The sequence below is a fragment of the Ambystoma mexicanum genome, chromosome 7q (genome assembly GCF_040938575.1).
Source record: "Ambystoma mexicanum isolate Mex_15411 chromosome 7q, UKY_AmexF1_1, whole genome shotgun sequence".
Classification (NCBI taxonomy): domain Eukaryota; kingdom Metazoa; phylum Chordata; class Amphibia; order Caudata; family Ambystomatidae; genus Ambystoma; species Ambystoma mexicanum.
Window position 1 is genome coordinate 515,846,932 of NC_090941.1, and position 21,290 is coordinate 515,868,221.

General features: G+C 48.3%; 1 protein-coding gene across 3 annotated transcripts in view; it reads left to right on the forward strand.

The window, feature by feature from the left end:
- Nucleotides 1–21,290, forward strand: part of ESD (esterase D) — a 376,126-nt gene that overhangs the window by 251,854 nt on the left and 102,982 nt on the right. For all 3 annotated transcript variants that reach the window (XM_069639904.1, XM_069639902.1, XM_069639903.1), the window contains exon 7: nt 15,682–15,780. In XM_069639904.1, the coding sequence (XP_069496005.1) occupies nt 15,682–15,780 (99 nt within the window). The remainder of the gene's footprint in view (nt 1–15,681; nt 15,781–21,290) is intronic.

Below are 21,290 nucleotides of genomic sequence, written 5' to 3' on the forward strand. Positions count from 1 at the left end.
CACACCGTGGCCTCCCACACCTTGGTTTTAGTAAACCACTAAAAGAACATGCTGTTCGCGGTCTAACTTCCCTGACGGTCTTGTTTTTTCTTCTGTTTTTAATATATACATTTATACATACATACTTTCTCAGATGGGACAAGTGGTACTAAGACAGCTCTTTGCTACTGGTCCTTCACACATACCACCACCTTCTCCAGGTACTGCTCGCCAGTCTATGCACACGTGATTCTAAGCAGATTCACAAGTATCAGAAGACCTAGATTACTCACCGTAATCGTATTTCTGATGATTGTATCTGCTTAGTTCCAAATGAGCCCACCCTGCTCCCCCCTTGGAGTAGAAGGAACATAGACATCTTACACCTCCCCTCTTCTGTACTCACTCACGCATTCTACAAGGCTCCCTCACGGCAGAAGAAAAACAACCGGTGGGACCTCGACGCGTGAAGGAGATTCGGTGCACTACAAGTCACGTTGGGGATAGTGTTAGTCACGCCCATGTCGATGTCCCTTTTCGATCTTTGACAAAAAGATGCAATACTCTGTGATTACCACTAGATGTTGGACTATATGCACAGCATGTGAATCTAAGTAGATGCAATCATCGGAAATACGATTACGGCGAGTAATGTATGTCATTACTATGGTCAATCAGTGAGAACTTAATATTGTCTCAATTGCATTTAAATTGGAGTTACGTGAAGGGCCTGTTAGGCAGAAATTTCATTTCTGTGCCAATTCCCTTTAACCTTGGAGAACACTGGGTCATTTTGCTGGACTCGGGCCTTTTTAATTGTTACTCCTGAGTGAGTGGGACTTTTTCTCCCACTCCCTTGTGTGTTTTTCTGACTAGGATTTTTGGTTTCTTACTGTTCAATGGAGTCTGGTAAACTCCATAGGCATCTGCTTTTTGCATAGTGACACACCACACCTTTTGTCCAGTGCCACTGAAGTCCCTTGGACTTCTCTTAATGTTTAAATACGTTTTTTTGGGTGAACTACTGTTCCCAAGAATAGTAAGATTACTTTGTCTGTTTTACCATTTCTTTTGTGTGTCCAGCACACACCACCTTATGTGGAGTGTGTGTGTGGGGGGGTGGGTTATAGTAACTCCTTGGCTGGTGGGAGTGTTTCTTTTTTACTACCTTTGTGCCATGTATCTGCAGGCTAAATCCTCAGCTGCAGTACAGCACCCAAGGGTGACCATGTTCCCAAAATGGCTGTCTTCTTTGTCTGCCATTTCTTGTCGGTTAGTTCCTTCTGGGCTTTTACTGTCGTTTAAACCAGGTTTGAGTCCTTTGTGCATTTTGCCCTGCCCAGGCTCCAGTGTGTCTAGACAGGCAGGAAGTGAGGAAGGGCCCTGAAACCTCCTTGTACTTTGTCTCTAGGTGTGCCTGAGTGAAACGAGTTCTGATTGGCCGGCTGGCTGTCCAGAGGGACAGCCACCCTGCTGGGTGATTGACAGTCATAGGGCTGTAAATGATTGGGAACTTTTTGGGGACTAGAGGCAGAGTCGACCACTTGAGGACAACAACCCACGAAGAAGACGTGAAGAGACGCCAGCAGCACACACCTGGACCACAAAGTCGCTGATGAAGTCCTGCAGCTGTGCTGATCCTCTTTCCGTTTCGACTGGGAAGAACCGCAAGGGATAACTTTCTCCCTTGGGCTGCTGGGACCAACTAGCCTCGATACAAGCTTCATTTTGGTGCAACCCCTGACTTGCTGTGACTTTCCAAGGCTGCAGAATCCCATTGCCCAGGGACCCCTGACCATCATCGAGTGCATGTCTTTGGAAGTGCGAATCCGGCCAAAACTTCGTGGGCATCCAGAGGACCCTACAGAAACAGGAAATCTTCATCCAGAGTCCAGGACCAAGGGCTCAAGTAACTTCCAACTGGAGCTGTTCGTTCTTCTCTGGTGCTGAGAAAAAGGCGCCAAAACAAAAAAAGGACGCTGAATCCAGGAGAATTCATTTCTGCAGAGTCCCTCTCTCGAATGCTGCTGCAGTAGCCAGCCAGACGTCCTCCCTTTCGTCGCCAGGAACAAGGACCAGGAACAAGGGTCTCCTACACTGCAACAGGAAGGCATCCAGCTGGAACCAATTCTTCAATTCTCGGGTACTGTGGGTCTTGGGGTACATCTACCTTTTGCCATTTATGATGCTTCCTAGCTTGGGGAGTACTATTTTAAACACTTCTGAGGTGACCTCCACTCCCCTGCACTGGCCTCCCAGCTTTTGCTTCTCCGAAGTGGCTCCTTTTGAGCTTCTGTGATTTTTCTACTGAACTACTGACTATTTTAAAACATTTTCTAAGAAGAGAGCATCAGAACTTTGAACTGCCCATTGACTTTGGCTGTCCTGGCTCCCTAAAGGCTCCTCTTCTGAAACTATTGGTTTTGGCAGTGCTTGTTCCCTCACAGGTTTTAATTGTTGAACACCATTATTGCTGGGATAAAAGACTGCCTACATCCCTCTGGGAGAATCTAACTGGTTTGTTAATTACCAAGTATGTTCTGATCTGACCTTTCCCTCCTTAAAACTCAATATCGTAATGGTGATCACAAATAAGTGCAAATACGGACCTCAAATGACGTCACTCAGTGTGCTGGAACATGTTTCGCATAAGAAATGTTTACTCACCTACTTTATTGTTCTTGTTGAACTGAATCCTAACATTTGATTTAATGTTATTAGTTGCTGCTTTTATCGTGTGTGTGTGTGTGTGTGTGTGTGTGTATATGTATGTATGTGTGTATATGTATGTATGTGTGTATATGTATATATATACATATATATATATCTATATATATATATTTCTGAGGCTTGTGGAATCTGCTTAGATCACATGCTGTGCATAGGCCGACATCTAGTGGAAGCTGCGGAGTATTAGTTTGTTTTTCGAAACTCGAAAATGGGCGTCGACACAGGGCGTGCCAGTAATACTATCCCTAGTGTGACGTCCACTGTACCCAAGATCCCTCACGCGTCTAGGATCCTCAGATTGTTTTTTTCCGCCATACTGGTCGGAAGCATTTTGCGGAGTCCCCTGGCCTTAGCCATACTTTTGCTAAAAATTTAAACAATCTATTCACATCCTTCCCCACCCCAACGTCGAACTTCGACACTTGACGCCGGCTGGAGAAGAAATCGACCGTCAGCTGCTGCACGACCGATTTGGGCCCCGGAAGGCTGCTGGCCTTGGCCCGGGCCTTGGAAGGCCTCTGGCCTCGGCCCTGCAAGTAGGGAGAGTGGGGGTTGGTACATACTCTACACTCTTGGTATATAGGTACACCTTATACATTTCCTACACTTAACTGCCCGCTGCCTCAAGGTACGTATGGAGGGTACCCCTTTTCAATTCTGCCCCAAGTGCAATCGCAAATACCCTTGGGTCGACAGGCACGCCACGTGCAATCTCTGCTTGCCGAGGGACCACCCCGAAGCGAACTGCAGAGCGTGTAGTAGGTTTAAACCTAAGACACTTGAGGACCGTTCGACGAAGCGTTGGGCCCACCACGCCAGGCAGGCGGCCATGGCAGCGGAGGGAGCCTTCAGCGATGGCAGCGACGCCGTACTTTCGGACGGCGAGAGCATTACGGCGTCGAAAGACAGCTGAGCGCAGGTACCCGACCTCAGAAGGTCGTCCGGCAGGGCGGCTGTGGGGAAGACCCCCGGCGACACAAGCGCTGCACATACTACACACACTAAACACACTAAGTCCAACCGAGACTCGACGTCGAGTTCTCGGAAATAGGCACAAACAGAACGGTCCGATTCGGGTCCTCTGGGCGCTCTCGATCAAGATCGCCGCATGACTCCAGGCAATCATCCACTCTTGCCAAGAGTGCCTCGCTCCCTAGGCTAACAGAGGTTCGATTGTCGGAAGACGAAGACGACTTCCACCCCCAGGCCGCGCTCCATGAGTCGGAGCCCGCAGTTAAAGCCAGCGAGGCCCCACGCTCGAAGGACAGGGACACCACTCCCGATCCTCGACGCCAGGCGTCGAAAAACTCCGGAGCCACTAAGGGACAGGGAAAACATTTTCAACGCACGGGCAGGGGGGAAAACAGCAGAAGAAACTACCTGTGCATTCTTCCACACCTGTGAAACACTCCACTCCCCCTAAACAGACAGACAAAACCAGGTCTGCTGATAGGTCTACAACCAGCAAGGCTACTCAAGATAAATCCCATAGACTTGCTGAGAGAGTCATTCCCAGTTCCAAAAAATGGTCCTGTGAAGACATAGATAGGGTCATGTCAAGAATGTCTTCTTTGGCTGATTTTTATGATAAAAATCCAGAACATTTCCTCTCGTATGATCCACAAGGGGCCACACCCTCAGGCTCTACTGATCCTATCCCCCCCGAGTAAAAAGCCCCGGTTTGAAACTCCGATGAGGTCAGAACCCTTCGAGGTACAACCTTACGCAAGACCATACTCACGGTATCAAGGAGAGGCTTCCTTTGGTGAGGACCAAGAATTTGGTATGATAGAAGAGCAAACCGGGACGGGCTACTATGGGGATGATGAGGACCAGGAAGAAGAAGAGGATGACCCGGAAACATACAGAGTAGATTCCCCGGTAGAGAACGAAGCCCCGGTTACCGACTCCCCGGTCGATAACCAACCCCTCCTAAATGAGGTTCTCGCTCGCGCAGCAGAACATTTCCACATTGACACCCACGGTGTCCAGGAGGAAAGGGACTTTGCAGAAGAGTTAGTGGGAGAAAGGAGGCCTGTTGCCCAGACCATCCCTATCCTTAAGTCCATTCAGCGGAGAATAGATCCGTCCCTAGTGAACCCAAACCTCACCAGAGCAGTCAATCCCAGGGTTGAAAAACTTTTCAGGTTGGCCCAGTCTGACCCTCTCTATATAAGAGGACATCTGAAGCCAGACTCCCTAGTTGTCACCAACACTCTTAAGAGGGCTGGAACACCCTTGTCATAATCCGAAGCTCCTCCCGACAAGGAGAGCAAAAAACTATACGGTTTTGGCAGGAAAGTAGCCTCAACGTCCGCCTATCAAGCAAGGATTGCTAACTCCACCACCCTGTTGGCCAGCTACAACTACCATCAGTGGGAAGAAGTCGCGGCACTCATAGCCTCTGCTCCTGAACCTTTAAAGGGCCAGTTAGCTCGGATTTCCGCAGAGGGTAGAGCCGTGTCTGGTTGCATTTTGAAAGCAACCTTCGACGCCGCGGACAACGCAGGCAGATTGATAGCGGAGGGCACTGTTATCAAAAGACATGCGTGGTTATGGCAGTCTGGTTTTAAGGCAGAAACCCAGGCATCATTGTTGGACAAACCGGTGGAAACCGATCTGTTTGGTAAGGCGGTCGAAGACGCACTGAAAAATGCCAAGGACGAATACGAAACACTCAAGTCCCTTGGCCAGTTAACCAATAAACCCCCTAACCAGAGAGGGAATAGTAATTTTCGTCGCCCACGCGGCCAAAATTCCCAGAGAGGATCTAACTATTCCCATGGGCAGGGTATACAGTGGAAAAACAACCAACAGTCTACCCAGGGTTACGGCAGGGGTAATAGGAGAGGTTGTGGTAAAGGCAGAGGCAGCCCCAGCAAGAGAGGCGGCACGCCTCCACCAAAGCAGTGACGCTCAGTTCAGGGTCCCTTCTCACGCAACCCCAGTAGGGGGGACGCATTTCCAACTTCACCCCAAAAATTTCGTATGACCACGCTACAAGAGGTAATCCCCCTCCTAAAAAAGGTGATTACATGGAAACCTTGGATATGAAAGATGCTTATTTTCATATTTCCATGTTCCCAGCGCACAGAAAGTACTTGCGCTTCAAGGTGGACAGTCGACACTACCAATTCAAGGTACTGCCCTTCAGGATAGCTTCAGCACCAAGGGTATTCACCAAGGTACTGGCGGTGGCGGCTGCACACCTACGCAGGGAGGCAATCCCGGTGTACCCTTATCTGGACGACTGGGTCATAACTGGGGAAACCCCAGGGATTTGCAGGACAAACATTCAAAGGACTATCGACCTCCTCCACGAGTTAGGCTAGGAGCAATCCTAGATACCCAAGAGGGGTTGACCTTTCCTTCAGAAGAAAGAATTCGGAATATACGACTGCAAATTCCGCATCATCAGTCCGGTCAACAAATAACAGTACGCAAAGCAGTGCGTTTACTGGGCATGATGGCGTCATGTATTTACCTGGTACCCCACGCGCGCCTGCGCATGCGTCCCATGCAGGAATGGTTGGCGAAACAGTGGTCTCAGGCAAGTGGTCAGTGGGACGATCTAGTGGTCGTTTCGCCAACACTGGTACAAAGCCTTCACTGGTGGACAAGAGAGAATCTCGCACAGGGGAAACCCTTTTACGATCCCGAAGTACAGGCAGTAGTCACTACAGATGCATGTCTGACGGGGTGGGGAGCTCAACATCTCCACCACATAGCTCAGCGTCTCTGGTCTCACTCAGTGGCCAAGAACCACATCAACCTGCTAGAGCTTCTGGCAGTATTCAGAGCGCTTCAGGTGTTCGAGCCCCACCTACTAAACCTGTCAGTGCAAATCCGGACGGACAGCACAACAGCCATGTTCTACCTGAACAAGCAAGGAGGGACTCGCTCGCCAAATCTGTCCAAGCTTGCCCAGAAAATCTGGATATGGGCACTCAGACGGAACATTTACCTGTCATCTCAACATGTTCCAGGGGATCTCAATTCACTAGTAGACGCCTTGAGCAGAGATCCTCTCCCAAGAGAACACGAGTGGTCTCTACACAGAGAAGTCGTAGAAGACATCTTCTCACAGTGGGGTTTCCCCACTATAGACCTATTCGCCACAAGCGAAAACAGACAATGCCCAGGATTTGCATCCAGGTTCCCCCAACCAGACTCCCAGGGGAACGCCCTGTGGATGAACTGGTCAGGGATGTTTGCGTACGCTTTTCCACCAACTCCTCTCATCAGGAAAGTGGTGAACAAGATGAACAGGGAATCGATGACGCTCGTCCTAGTTGCTCCCATGTGGGCAAGACAACCGTGGTTCCCACACCTACGCAGGATGGCGGTGTGCAAGCCCATCAAACTTCCAGCCTGGTACAACCTACTGTCCCAGCACCAAGGTCAAACAGTGCACCAGCAACCCAACTCGATGAACCTGGCAGCATGGCTCCTGAGGTCATAGAGTTTGGACATCTCAATTTGCCACAGAGGTGTATGGACATCCTAAAGGAATCTAGGAAACCAAACACAAGGCACTGTTACTTTGACAAGTGGAAGAGGTTTGTTATCTGGTGCCAGAGTATACAAATCAACCCGGTTCATTGCACTCCTTCCACTATTGTTACATACATGCTCCACCTGCTAGATGCAGGATTGGTTTTTAACTCACTGAAAGTACACCTGGCAGCCCTGTCGGCTTACACCACTTCCCATAGCAACGTTTCGTGGTGGAAAGTACCAGTAGTTAAAGCCTTCATGGAAGGGGTAAAGAGACTCCACCCTCCAATTTCTAACCCACCACCAGGGTGGGACCTTAATGTGGGGCTAGCCAAGCTCATGGGCCCCCCTTTCGAACCCATGCATAAAAGCAGTCTCAAACACCTGACTTATAAAACGGCCTTCTTAGAAGCTATTACTTCTATAAGAAGGGTCAGTGAAATTCAGACTCTGTCACTGCAGGATCCCTTCTTTACTGTCCATAAAGACAAACTGGTTTTACGCACACACCTTAGGTTCTCACCTAAATTTATATCAAAATTCCATGTAAACCAGTCCATCGAGCTTCCGGCTTTCTTCCAGGACCCGCAAAGCTCGGCTGAGGTGAAACTACACACCCTAGATGTGCGTAGGGCGGTCCTCTACTATGTAAATAAAACCAGACCGCTAAGAAAAACAGATCAACTGTTTGTCTCCGTAGCTACAGGCAGAGAGGGGGATCGCGTCTCTAAAGGTGCCATCTCGAAGTGGATTATTAACTGTATCCAGCTGTGTTACTCACTCTCTGAAAGAACTCTGCCTTTCACACCAAGAGCCCACTCTATAAGAGGCATTGGGGACACTCTGGCTTTCATTGCAAATGTACCCCTTGACACCATTTGCAAAGCAGCTACTTGGAGCTCTATTCACACTTTTACTCGGCACTACTGCATTTACACTCATTCCAAGACAGATACTCAAGTGGGACAAGCAGTTCTAAGACATTTATTTGCTCATGAGCCTTCTCGCATCCCACCTCCTTCTTCTAACTCTGCTTGCTAATCTATGCACAGCATGTCATCTAAGCAGATTCCACAAGCCTCAGAAGGGATACATTACTCACCGTAATCGTATTTCTGATGCTTGTATCTGCTTAGATTCACATGCGACCCACACTTCCTCCCCTCTGAGAGAAGGCGCATGGATGCTTGTAGTCTTATCTTTCTATCTGCTTGGATAATCTGTACTCGCGCTACTCCTCATGCTACCTCATGTCAGAAAAAATACAATCTGAGGGTCCTACACGCGTGAGGGATCATGGGTACAGTGGACGTCACACTAGGGATCGTATTACTGGCATGCCCTGTGTCAACGCCCATTTTCGAGTTTCGAAAAACAAACTGGAATACTCTGCAGCTTCCACTAGATGTCGGCCTATGCACAGCATGTGAATCTAAGGAGATACAAGCATCAGAAATACGAGATTACGGTGAGTAATGTATTATATATATATATATATATATATATATATATATATATATATATATATATATATATATATATATATATATATATATATATATATATATAATACATTACTCACCGTAATCTCGTATTTCTGATGCTTGTATCTCCTTAGATTCACATGCTGTGCATAGGCCGACATCTAGTGGAAGCTGCAGAGTATTCCAGTTTGTTTTTCGAAGTCGAAAAATGGGCGTCGACACAGGGCGTGCCAGTAATACTATCCCTAGTGTGACGTCCCCTGTACCCATGATCCCTCACGCGTCTAGGATCCCCAGATTGTTTTTTTCCGCCATTCTGGTCGGAAGCACTTCATCGGAGTTCCCTGGCTTTGCCATATTTTCACTCTAAACTAATTCTAATTTGCCCCGTTTGGCCAACCTTTCGTCGATCAACATCTCGACGCCGAACCGGGGAGGAGATCAACGTCGAAAACCCGACGGATTGGGCCTTGAGGCTTCCGCCTCGGCTCGGGCCTGGGCCGCTGGCCTCGGCCCTACAAGTAGGGAGAGTGGGGGTGGTACACTTCCACACTCGACACCTTATTACCTACACACACTTGCCCGCTGCCCACAGGCGCGTATGGAGGGTACGCCCTTTCAGTTTTGCCCCAAGTGTAATAAGAAATACCCTTGGGTAGATAAGCACGCTACGTGCAACCTTTGCCTACCCAGAGACCACCCCGAGACGGGTTGCAGGGCCTGTAGTAAGTTTAAGGCCAAAACTCTTAAGGACCGCTCCACCAAGCGTTGGGCCCACCACGCCAAGCTAGCAGCTATGGAGGCGGAGGGTACCTTCAGCGACGGCAGCGACGCCGAACTTTCGGACGGCGAGGGCACCAAGGCGTCGAAGGACAGCCGAACGCACGTCCCCGGCCTCGGAAGGTCGTCCGTCCCGGCGACTATGGGGAAGTCCCCCGGCGACAAAAGCGTTACACATACACACGCTAAACACAAAAAATCCACCCGAGATTCGACGTCGTCGAAACCTCGGAAAGAGGCACAGAAGGAGCGGTCCGAAAGGACGTCCTCTGGGCGGTCCCGGTCGAGGTCGCCGCACGACGTCAGGCAAGCCTCCACACTTGCACAGAGTGCCTCGACCATTAATATCCCGGAAGATCAATCGTCCGGAGACGAACACGACTTCCACCCCCAGCCTGCACCCCAGGAAAAGGGTACATCACTTGGGAGGAAAGAGGGGCCAGTTTCGAAGGCTAGTTCGAAAGACAGGGATTCCACCTCCGATCCTCGACGCCAGGCGTCGAAAGATAAGGGAAAGGGGAAACACACTTCCACCCACGGGGAAGGGGGTAAACAGCAAAGGAAACAACCCTTGCAGTCCTCCACTACAAAAGAACTGACCAAGTCTTCTCAGGGCCAATCCATAGAAAGTCCCAGCAAGGTCACCCCAAGCTCAAAACTCTGGTCATGCGAGGACATTGACAGAGTAATGTCAAGGATGTCTTCCTTGGCGAATTTTTTCGAAAGACACCCTGAACAACTCCTAGCTTTAAACCCTCAGGAAGATTCTCCCTCAGGGTCAAGGGACCCTATCCCCTCAAATAAAAGACCCCGGGTCGAGACACCATTTAGGCCTTTAGACCCCATCGAGGTCCAACTCTATTCTTACCTCTTCCCTACAGACCAAGGAAACTCTTCCCTGATAGAAGGTCAGGAAATTGACACGCCAGAAGATCCTGCAGGATCAGATTATTACGGCGAAGACGAGGATGAGCCAGAAAATAGCCCAGATATTTTCAGAATGGACTCACCAGTCGAAAGGGAAGCCCCAGTGTCTGACTCCCCAATAGATAATCAGCCCCTCCTGAATGAACTGCTCTTTCGGGCAGCTAACCACTTCCACATAGACACACAAGGTGTCCAGGAAGAAAGGGACTTTGCGGAAGAACTAATAGGGGAAAGGAAGCCAGTAGCCCAGACCATTCCCATCCTAAAATCTGTTCAACGCAGAATAGCACCATCCCTTGTCAACCCAAACCTGACAAGACCTGTAAATCCGAGAGTGGAGAAGCTGTTTAAAGCAGCCCAGTCGGACCCCCTATATATTAGAGGTCAACTTAAGCCAGACTCTCTAGTAGTAACCAACACCCGCAAAAGAGCTGGTACACCATTATCTTCCTCTGAGGCTCCCCCCGACAAAGAAAGTAAAAAACTTTATGGTTTTGGCAGGAAAGTAGCTTCCACGGCAGCCTACCAAGCCAGAATCGCGAATTCCACCACACTGTTGGCTAGCTACAACTGTCACCAGTGGGAAGAAGTGGCAGCACTAATAGACTCTGCTCCCGAACCCCTTAAAAGCCAGCTAGCTCGCATTTGTGCGGAAGGAAGGAACGTGTCAGGCTGCACTGTAAAAGCAACTCTGGACGCCGCTGACAATGCGGGTAGACTTATAGCAGAGGGGACTGTCATCAAAAGGCATGCTTGGTTGAGGCAGTCGGGATTCAAAGCAGAAACACAAGCTGCGCTCTTAGACAAACCAGTGGAAAGTGATCTCCTGTTTGGGAAGGCAGTCGAGGACGCTCTAAAAAACGCTAAGGAAGAATTCGACACCCTCAAATCCCTTGGCCAGTTAACTACCAAACCACCTAACCAAAGAGGGAATGGCAATTTTCGTCGCCCCCGCGGCCAAAATTCCAATAGAGGAAATAGCTACTCCCACACCCAGGGTGCACAGTGGAACACCAGCTCACAACAGTCTACCCAGGCGTATGGTAGGGGTAGTAAAAGAGGACGTGGTAGAGGCAGAGGCAGCCCCAGTAAAGGAGGAGGCACGCCTCCACCAAAGCAGTGACGCTCAGTTCAGGGTCCCTTCCCATGCAACCCCAGTAGGGGGACGAATATCAAGTTTCACCCAGGCATGGGAAGGGATAACATCCGACAGATGGGTGCTGTCAACAGTATCCAATGGGTACTGCATAGAACTACTGCAACGTCCCCTAAACCATCCTCCAAGACAAAAAGTCCACTCTTTACAACATCAGAAGATCCTCCTCGAGGAGATCGCCATTCTGCTAGAAAAGGACGCGATAGAACTCGTCCCGGGACACCAGGTAAACAAGGGTATCTATTCAACTTACTTCCTTGTGCCAAAGAAAGATTTAACAATGCGTCCAGTTTTGGACTTACGGCCTGCCAACAAGTATGTCAAGCCCCAAAAATTCCGTATGACCACACTACAAGAGGTAATCCCACTCCTAAAAAAGGGGGATTACATGGCAACCTTGGATATGAAAGATGCCTATTTTCATATTTCCATGCTCCCGGCGCACAGAAAATACTTGCGCTTCAAGGTGGACAGTCGCCACTACCAATTCAAGGTACTGCCCTTCGGGATAGCTTCTGCACCAAGGGTATTCACCAAGGTACTGGCGGTGGCAGCTGCACACCTACGCAGGGAAGCAATCCCAGTGTACCCTTATCTGGACGACTGGCTCATAACGGTGGAAACCCCAGGAATCTGCAGGTCAAACATTCAGAGGACCATCGACCTCCTCCACGAATTAGGCTTCTCCATCAACGAGAAAAAGTCAAGTCTGGTGCCAAGCACCTCAAAACAGTTTCTAGGAGCTATCCTAGATACTCAGAAAGGATTGACCTTCCCTTCGGAAGAAAGAATTCGGAACATACTTCTGCAAATTCCGCATTATCAGTCAGGTCAACAGATAACAGTACGCAAAGCTATGCGGTTACTCGGCATGATGGCGTCATGCATTTACCTGGTCCCCCACGCGCGTCTGCGCATGCGTCCCATGCAGGAATGGTTGGCGAAACAGTGGTCTCAGGCAAGTGGTCAGTGGGACGATCTAGTGGTCGTTTCGCCAACACTCGTACAGAACCTACACTGGTGGACAAGAGAGAATCTCGCAAAGGGGAAACCCTTTTACGATCCCGAAGTACAGGCAGTGGTGACGACAGATGCATGCCTGACGGGGTGGGGAGCTCACCATCTCCACCACACAGCTCAGGGTCTCTGGTCTCACTCAGTAGCCAAGAACCACATCAATCTGCTAGAGCTTCTGGCAGTATTCCGAGCGCTGCAGGCGTTCGAGCCCCATCTACTAAACTTGTCGGTGCAGATCAGGACGGACAGCACGACAGCCATGTTCTATCTGAACAAGCAAGGAGGGACTCGTTCGCCAAATCTGTCCAAGCTTGCCCAGAAAATATGGATATGGGCACTCAGACGGAACATCTTCCTGTCATCGCAACATGTTCCAGGGGAGCTCAATTCCCTAGCGGATGCTCTAAGCAGAGACTCCCTCCCAGAAGAACACGAATGGGTCCTTCACAAAGACGTAGTAGAAGATCTCTTCTCTCAGTGGGGTTTCCCCACTATAGACCTATTCGCCACAAGCGAAAACAATGCCCAGGATTTGCATCCAGGTTCCCACAACCGGACTCCCAGGGGAATGCCCTGTGGATGAACTGGTCAGGGATGTTTGCGTACGCTTTCCCACCAACTCCTCTCATCAGGAAGGTGGTGTACAAGATGAACAAGGAATCGATGACGCTCATCCTAGTTGCTCCCATGTGGGCGAGACAACCATGGTTTCCACACCTATGCAGGATGGCGGTATGCGAGCCCATCAGACTCCCAGCCTGGTACAACCTTCTGTCCCAGCAACAAGGTCAAACAGTGCATCAGGAACCCAACTCTATGAACCTAGCAGCATGGCTCCTGAAGTCATAGAGTTTGGACATCTCAAATTACCACAGAGGTGTATGGACATTCTAAAAGAGTCCAGGAAACCAAATACAAGGCACTGTTACTTTGACAAGTGGAAAAGATTCGTTATCTGGTGCCAGAGTAAACAAATCAACCCGGTTGATTGCACTCCTTCCAACGTTGTAACATACATGCTCCACCTGCTGGATGCAGGGTTGGTTTTTAACTCTCTGAAAGTACACCTGGCAGCCCTCTCAGCCTACACCACATCCCATAACAAGGTTTCGTGGTGGAAAGTACCAGTGATTAAAGCCTTCATGGAAGGAGTAAAGAGACTTCACCCTCCTATCTCGAACCCACCGCCAGGATGGGATCTCAATGTGGTGCTATCTAAGCTCATGGGGCCCCCCTTCGAACCCATGCATAAAAGTAGTCTCAAACACCTGACTTATAAAACGGCCTTCTTAGTAGCCATTACCTCCATAAGAAGGGTCAGTGAAATTCAGGCTCTGTCAGTGCAAGATCCTTTCTTTACTATCCACAAGGACAAACTGGTTTTACGCACACACCCTAGATTCTCACCAAAATTCATATCCAAGTTCCATGTAAACCAGTCCATCGAGCTTCCGGCTTTCTTCCAAAACCCACAAAGCTCAGCTGAGGTGAAACTACACACCCTAGATGTGCGTAGGGCGGTCTTATACTATGTAAATAAAACCAGACCGCTAAGGAAAACAGATCAACTGTTTGTCTCCGTAGCTACAGGCAGAGAGGGGGATCGCGTCTCTAAGGGCGCTATCTCAAAGTGGATTATCAACTGTATACAGCTGTGTTACTCTCTTTCTGAAAAAACTCTGCCTTTTACGCCAAGGGCCCACTCTACCAGAGGCATTGGGGCCACTCTGGCTTTCATTGCAAATGTTCCCCTTGACACCATTTGCAAAGCAGCTACTTGGAGCTCTATTCACACTTTTACTCAGCATTACTGCATTGACACTCATTCCAAGGCAGATACACAAGTGGGACAAGCGGTTCTAAGACACCTGTTTGCTCATGACCCTTCTCACATCCCACCTCCTTCTTCTGGTACTGCTCGCTAATCTATGCACAGCATGTGATCTAAGCAGATTCCACAAGCCTCAGAAGGGATACATTACTCACCGTAATCGTATTTCTGATGCTTGTATCTGCTTAGATTCACATGCGACCCACCCTTCCTCCCCTCCGAGAGAAGGCGCATGGTTGCTTGTAGTCTTACCTTTCTGTCTATCTGCTTGGACTATCTGTACTCACGCTACTCCTCATGCTACCTCATGTCAGGAAAAACACAATCTGGGGATCCTAGACGCGTGAGGGATCATGGGTACAGGGGACGTCACACTAGGGATAGTATTACTGGCACGCCCTGTGTCGACGCCCATTTTTCGACTTCGAAAAACAAACTGTAATACTCCGCAACTTCCACTAGATGTCGGCCTATGCACAGCATGTGAATCTAAGCAGATACAAGCATCAGAAATACGATTACGGTGAGTAATGTATCCTATATATATATATATATATATATATATATATATATATATATATATATATATATATATATATATATATATATATATATATATACACACACACACATATATACTATCACTTTAAGTGTGTACAAGTTTACTTGGAAACCTGTATTTACTAATCTCATTTTACAACTCACATTACCCCACTTAAGATAAGCCTGGCTGCTCAGTCACTCTACCAACTTGTGTAGTACAGGCCTATATTAAAAGGTAGGTTACCTAATACCAAGAGATGTCTTGTAAGGTCCCACACAAGTTGGACTCTACAAATTCTTACCTAACAGGGCCAGTCTATTATCAAAATGATGTTCAAATGATGGGGTCTGCAGGCTTCTGACCCACAGGTCATCTAACTTACACCTCCAGTTAAATGTATTCTGATTTGCTATTGAAGTTCATATTGGCAACATATTGGATTATAAAGGTTGTGAGCATGAGGGGCCATGCATCCATGTGATATTCAGACCCTCTTTGTCCTCTTATCCTCCTTGCAAATGTGATCATACAGCTACTTGACTGCCTTAAAATTCCTCCTTACAACCTAACTTGCTTACGGCACTAAATGGTTTAAGTAGTTTGTATAGCAATTGGCCATCGTTCTTGTAGAAATTGTAAATGATTTCTGGACATATCAGTGCGTAGGTCTGATAGATGATGGTGAAATTGCTTTCTCAATTTTTAATGTACATCTGCTTCTTGTTTTTCAAAACAGACTGTCTCAGCTTTTGCTCCAATATGCAATCCAGTTCAGTGCCCATGGGGTAAAAAGGCCTTCAGTGGATACTTGGGACCGGATCAAACGAAATGGGAGGTAATGTATAAACTGATGTGTTTGTCTTATGATAATAAAAGTCCATTATTACAGAAAGATATTGGTTGGACAGTTTTTCTAAAGTCAAACTAAGGCTTAGTAAAACCATACAACTGAGACAGTACAAAACTCTACTCTTAGTATAAGGCTGTACCACCTGAGTATTTGGGTAGCATAGACGGGGCAGCCAGGCTTATTTTAGGAAGGGGAGAGGTTTGTAGCTTGGTACAAAGAAATTGTAGCATGCATATGGTCCAAAGAAACACTAAAACACTATGTATTGTAAAAAAAATAAATGGCTTTTATTTAAATACAAGTAGGCCAAGATGAATCTTGGGTAAATAAGTATCATCACATTATATATAAGCACAATTATAAAGAAAACTCCATGCTTAAGGGATACAACCCAAAGTATCACCTTGTTAAGAATAGCAGTCAGCAGTTCAAGGTTAGGTAAACCTATAACACATTTATTTTATTTTTTACATTCGTATAGCACGCAAAGCAGCCCAACGGGCATAGTGGCGCTGTTACTTGAGGGAAGCTTAGTTACAGGGATGACACGAGGGATAATCATATATAGCATTGGGCCTTTAGTACATTTACATGCGTAACATAGTTGCAGTACATGGAAATCAAAGCATTAGGTACGTTTGTGCATGGATGTCATAGTTAGGGGTGCACTATGAGGTTATCATGAATTGAATAGGAGTGCTTCTTCTGCACAAAGAGTTGGAGGAAGGGCATTCCATAGAAGGGGTAGGGGAAGCTGGCACCCCCTGCTCGCACTCTTTTTACCAAGGGCACTGTTGGCATATTTGAATACAGTATTCTTGTTGGCCTGGTTGAGGTAGATGGATGAATCCTTTGTGATAGGTAGGCAGGTGCTGAGTGGTGTATGCATTTATGGGTGATAGCGAGCGCTTTGAACATCACCCGTTCTCTTATTGGGAGCCAATGCGCTAGCTTTCTGGCAGTGTATATGTGCTCTCTTTTGGAGATGCCTTGGGCTGCACGAAGGGCACTATTCTGGATGACTTGCAGTTTTTCCAGGTTTTTGGTGGATGTCCCTAGGAAGAGTACATGGCAATAGTCCAGCCTTGAGCCTGTGATGGCCCTGGCTATGTTAGTGCAGATTTCTTTGGAGAGGAATGGCCTTACTGCATTTAAAAGTTTGGCATGGTATGCTGCTGCAGAGGCTATGGCATTCACTTGTCTGGTCATGGATAGGTTGGAGTCAAGATAGACCCCCAGGGTTGTCACTGCGTCAGCTACTGGGATCTTAATAGAGTCAGTAGTGAAATGGTTAAACTGTGTGTCAAGGTTTTTGAGTGTGTCAGAGGATCCTACTAGGAGGAGTTCTGTTTTGTCAGAATTGAGGCACAAACCGTTAGCTGCCATCCAGGCTTGGATGGTGGTGTAGATATTATTGAGGGTCGTGGCGTCAGTTACCTGTGAGAGTGATGAGGCTCTGGGTATCGTCCGCGTAGTTGGTGTATGAGATACCCAGGGTGTCAAGGATGAGGAAGAGGGGATGGGTAAAGCTGTTGTAGAGAGTTGGAGAGAGGCAGGAGCCTTGAGGCACTCCACATAGCATGATGGAGGGAGAGGCAGATGCTATGTCCGAGAACACTTGCATGGTGGGAAGGAAGGAGGTGATCCAAGCTGTAGCGCCTGTGGAGAATTTGGCTGTGGCAGTGAGGTGGTGGCATAGTACGCTGTGTTCAACCAAGTCGAAGGCCACCGAGAGGTCCAGAAGGAGAAGCAGCGCTGTTTTCCCCAAGTCTCTGGCGTCGTCCATCTGTTTTTTTAGGTCTAAAAGACCGGTTTCAGTTGGGGCGGAAGCTGGATTGTCGCAACCCTAAGAGATTGTTCTCCTCAATGAATTGTTGTACCTGGAGGTAGGCTGCTTTGTCCAGTATTTTGAGTAAGAAAGGGACCGTAGTTATGGGCCTGTGGGGGATTTGGGGTCGAGGGTGGCCTTTTTTAACGGGGGGCGGACCCATGCTTCCTTGAGGCAGGTAGGGACTTTTGCTGTGGCAAAGGAGGCGTTGACAAAGGCTGGCAGGAAGGGGGCGAGGGAGTCGGCACAATCTTTGATGATTGCAGCAGGGCATGAGTCACCTTTGCAATTGGATGGTTTTATGGTTTTCATGAGGCTGATCATGTCCTGTTCATGAATGGCTTTGAAGGAGAAGGGTGTAGTGGTGTCTGGGGAAGAAGTGGGTATGGGGGTGGGGGTGTTTGCGAGTGATTGTTGGGCGGTTCGAATTTTGGCTTGGAGGCGGTTGAGCTTGTTGTGCATGGCTGTTTGGATATTATCACACCAAGCCTTGTCTTTGGTGAAGTTCAAGGGGGCAGGGGTGGGGGGTCTCCAGTTCTCTGAATATGGAGAAGATTTCTTTCATGTTGGATTTGGATTCGGCGATTCTGGTTTCAAAGTTGGCTTTGGCGCGGGTGATGGCTTTTTTGTATTCTCTTGAATGTTTTAAAGTTAAATTTGTCAGAGTCCGATCGGGAAGTTTGCCATTGTGTTAGTGCAGTCCGCTTCTTGGTGCGGAGATCGATGAGATCTGGGGTGAACCATGCATTAGCGTGACTAGTGGGGTTTGGTTTTTGTGGGGTTTGAGTGGGGCAATATAGTTTATTGCTGCTTTGATGGCAGTGTCGTAGGCTAGGGCAAGGGCCTCTGGGTCAGTGGAGAAGGGTGGTCGGAAGCTGAGTCCTTGTAGAAATGGGAGGAGTGTTTCCTTTGTGAGTTCGTGCTAGGGTAGGTGGTAAGGGGGTACATGGGCGAGAGGATGTTCTGGTGGCAGGGATGTCAAAAGTGATGATATGGTGGTCAGACCAAGGGGTCGGTACAGTGCCTGTGATGAGACTAGGACAGTTGTGGTGGGCAATCCAGTTGAGCGTCCTGCCATGGGTATGGGTGGGGGTGGGGTTGGTGATGGTGTTGCAGAATCCTAGGGTCTGGAGGGCTGAGTTTGGCTGCTGGGTCCTTGGTGGTGTTAAGACCTAGGTTCAGGTCACCAAGTAGGATGGCTTTGGAGGCTTTCTTTAGGTTGTCTGAGAGGAGGTGGGTGAGCGAGGCCTGGAAGTCGCCTATGGGATCCGAGGGGGCGGTATACAAGCTGAATAGTGATGGTGCAGTGGTGAGAGAGGTTCAGTTTTAGTTGAAGGTAGTCCCTGTTGTTGGTCATAGTTTTGTCAACCTTCCTGATTGAGAGGGCGTCTTTGGCTACGAGAGCCACGCCGCCCCCTTTGGAGCGGCGGTCTTGCCTAGTGACTGAATAACCTGTGGGGAGAGCCATACATAGTGCAGGGACAAACCAGATAACCAGATTTGCACTGTACCTTTAAACTTAGGAGGGATCTGTAGCTGAGGCGGATGTTCCAGGTAGTTCCTGCAGGCTCGCACCTCCTGAAGCGACTGTCGGACTGACAAGAAGTAGGAAGACTGGAGGGTCCTGCACTACCCAGGGAAGAAACCAGCAGCAGAGCAAAGCAACAAATAAAAGGTGCGCTCCTTAAAACCCAAGAAAAGTCCGACCTTCCTGGCTGTCCGGCCCACTGTAGCTCTGTAGAGCAAATTCGACCAGAGGAGGGGTCCTGGTTTACAGTTTGGGCGAACTGGTTGGTCCTACCAGCTCAAGGGAAGAAGTTTCCTGGAGGATCTTCTCTGTCTGATTCTGAAGATTCAGACCTGCAGCAGGGCTTCACTGGGCGGTTCAGTCGTTGTAGGGGTCCTCTTCTGCCAGTTCCTCGTTGGTTCTTTTGTTCCAGTGGCGACTCTGCCTTTCCAGTCCCAGAGACCTGCTTTTCTATGCAGTTTTCCCCCATTCATACAGCCTGGCTGTCAATCACACAGCAGGGTGGCTGTCCTGGCGAAGGCGGTCCCCTCAGCCAATCAAACAGGAGTGCGACTTGGGTTACCAAGGGAACCCATGGCAGGGGTCCGAAGATCCCTCCCTCATATCCTGCCTTCCTAGACTTTCAGGTGCCTTTAAGGAGGGCTTCTGTGCAGAAGCCCGCGAAAAGACAGCGAACAAAGGAGTCATCCCCGGTTTGGCGCGCAGAGAAAGACTTTAACAAAAAGAAATGGCGAATAAACCCAGCCAGAGCCAAAATAAAATGGTATTTGGTAAAGCAGGTTTATGTTTGAGGCTAATATAATAGCCTAAAACATTACCAAGTTTATATAAGATAATTGCGGTAGAAAAGTTAGGGTAGATACCACTGCCACCAGCCAATCCTTAATGTAAAGGGAGTGAAACAATGCTCCAAGAGGCACAGACAAAAAGGGATAAGTGTTAACCCTTTCCAATACTCCATGTAAGATGGGGGGTACTGGGTCTGTGGTTTAAAGTGTCTAAAGTAAAGTTAATGGCAACTTTACCCTTTTCTGGGGGACAGTAGTCAGCCCCAGAAAATGGAGTCTGTGGGAAGTCTCGAAAACCCTGTGTCACTGCACTGAAGGTGCTGTGTAACGCACATAAAAATATGAGCCGTGGAGTAGGTGAGGCTCCAGTGCTCCAGATCACACAAAAAGTGAAAACACATACAGCAAAACACATGCAAGAGTGGGGAAAAAGGCTCACACTCTTACCAGGTGAAAAAAGAAATCCTAGAAATCCAGCAGAGTTGCTGAGGGACTCATTAGGTAAGGGAAATCAGCCATGTATGAGAATTTTCCCTAACACTGCCCCTCCCCCCCCCCCCCCCCAGACTAAGGGACAGGAGGATTTAATCTAGTCCTGGATTAATCTCTACCTCCAGTCATTTATAAACATCCTAGAGAGACCATCAGCATTTTGGTGGTGACATCCTGCTCTGTGCTCCATGGTAAAATCAAACCCCTGCAGGCAGATTGACCATTTTAGAGGTTTTGGGTTCTCCCCTTTCATTTGTATTAACCATCTCGAGGGTTGTTGGTCTGTCTGAATCACAAAGGTAGATCCATACAAGTATGGTCTAAACCTCTTCAGAGACCACACAATGGCAAAACATTCACGGTCTATGGTTGCCCACCTTGTTTCTGGTTCCTTCAGTTTCCTACTGATGAAGCAAATGGGGTGCTCCCTACCTTTCTCATCCAGTTGACTAAGGACTGCACCTATACCTATATTGGAGGCATCTGTCTGCACAATGAAGGGTTGGTGATAATCAGGAGCTCTTAGGACTGGAGCTTGACAAAGGGCTTTCTTTGGGTTTTCAAAGGCTTGATTGTACTCCTCATTCCATCTAACATTTTTTTGGAATTTTGGAGAGGAGTTCACATTCAATGGATAAGCTATGGACCCATAGTTCTCTGATATTCCTGTAGAACCCAGTGAGACATAGGAAAGCTCTCACTTGGGTTTGAGTAGTAGGGGTGGCCCAGTTTTGCACAGCTTGTACTTTGCTGGGCAATGGCCTTATCTCACCTCCTCCTACCTCATGACCAAGGTAGACCACTTTACTTTGACCAATTTGACATTTGCCTGCCTTTATGGTCAGATGGGCCTGCTCAA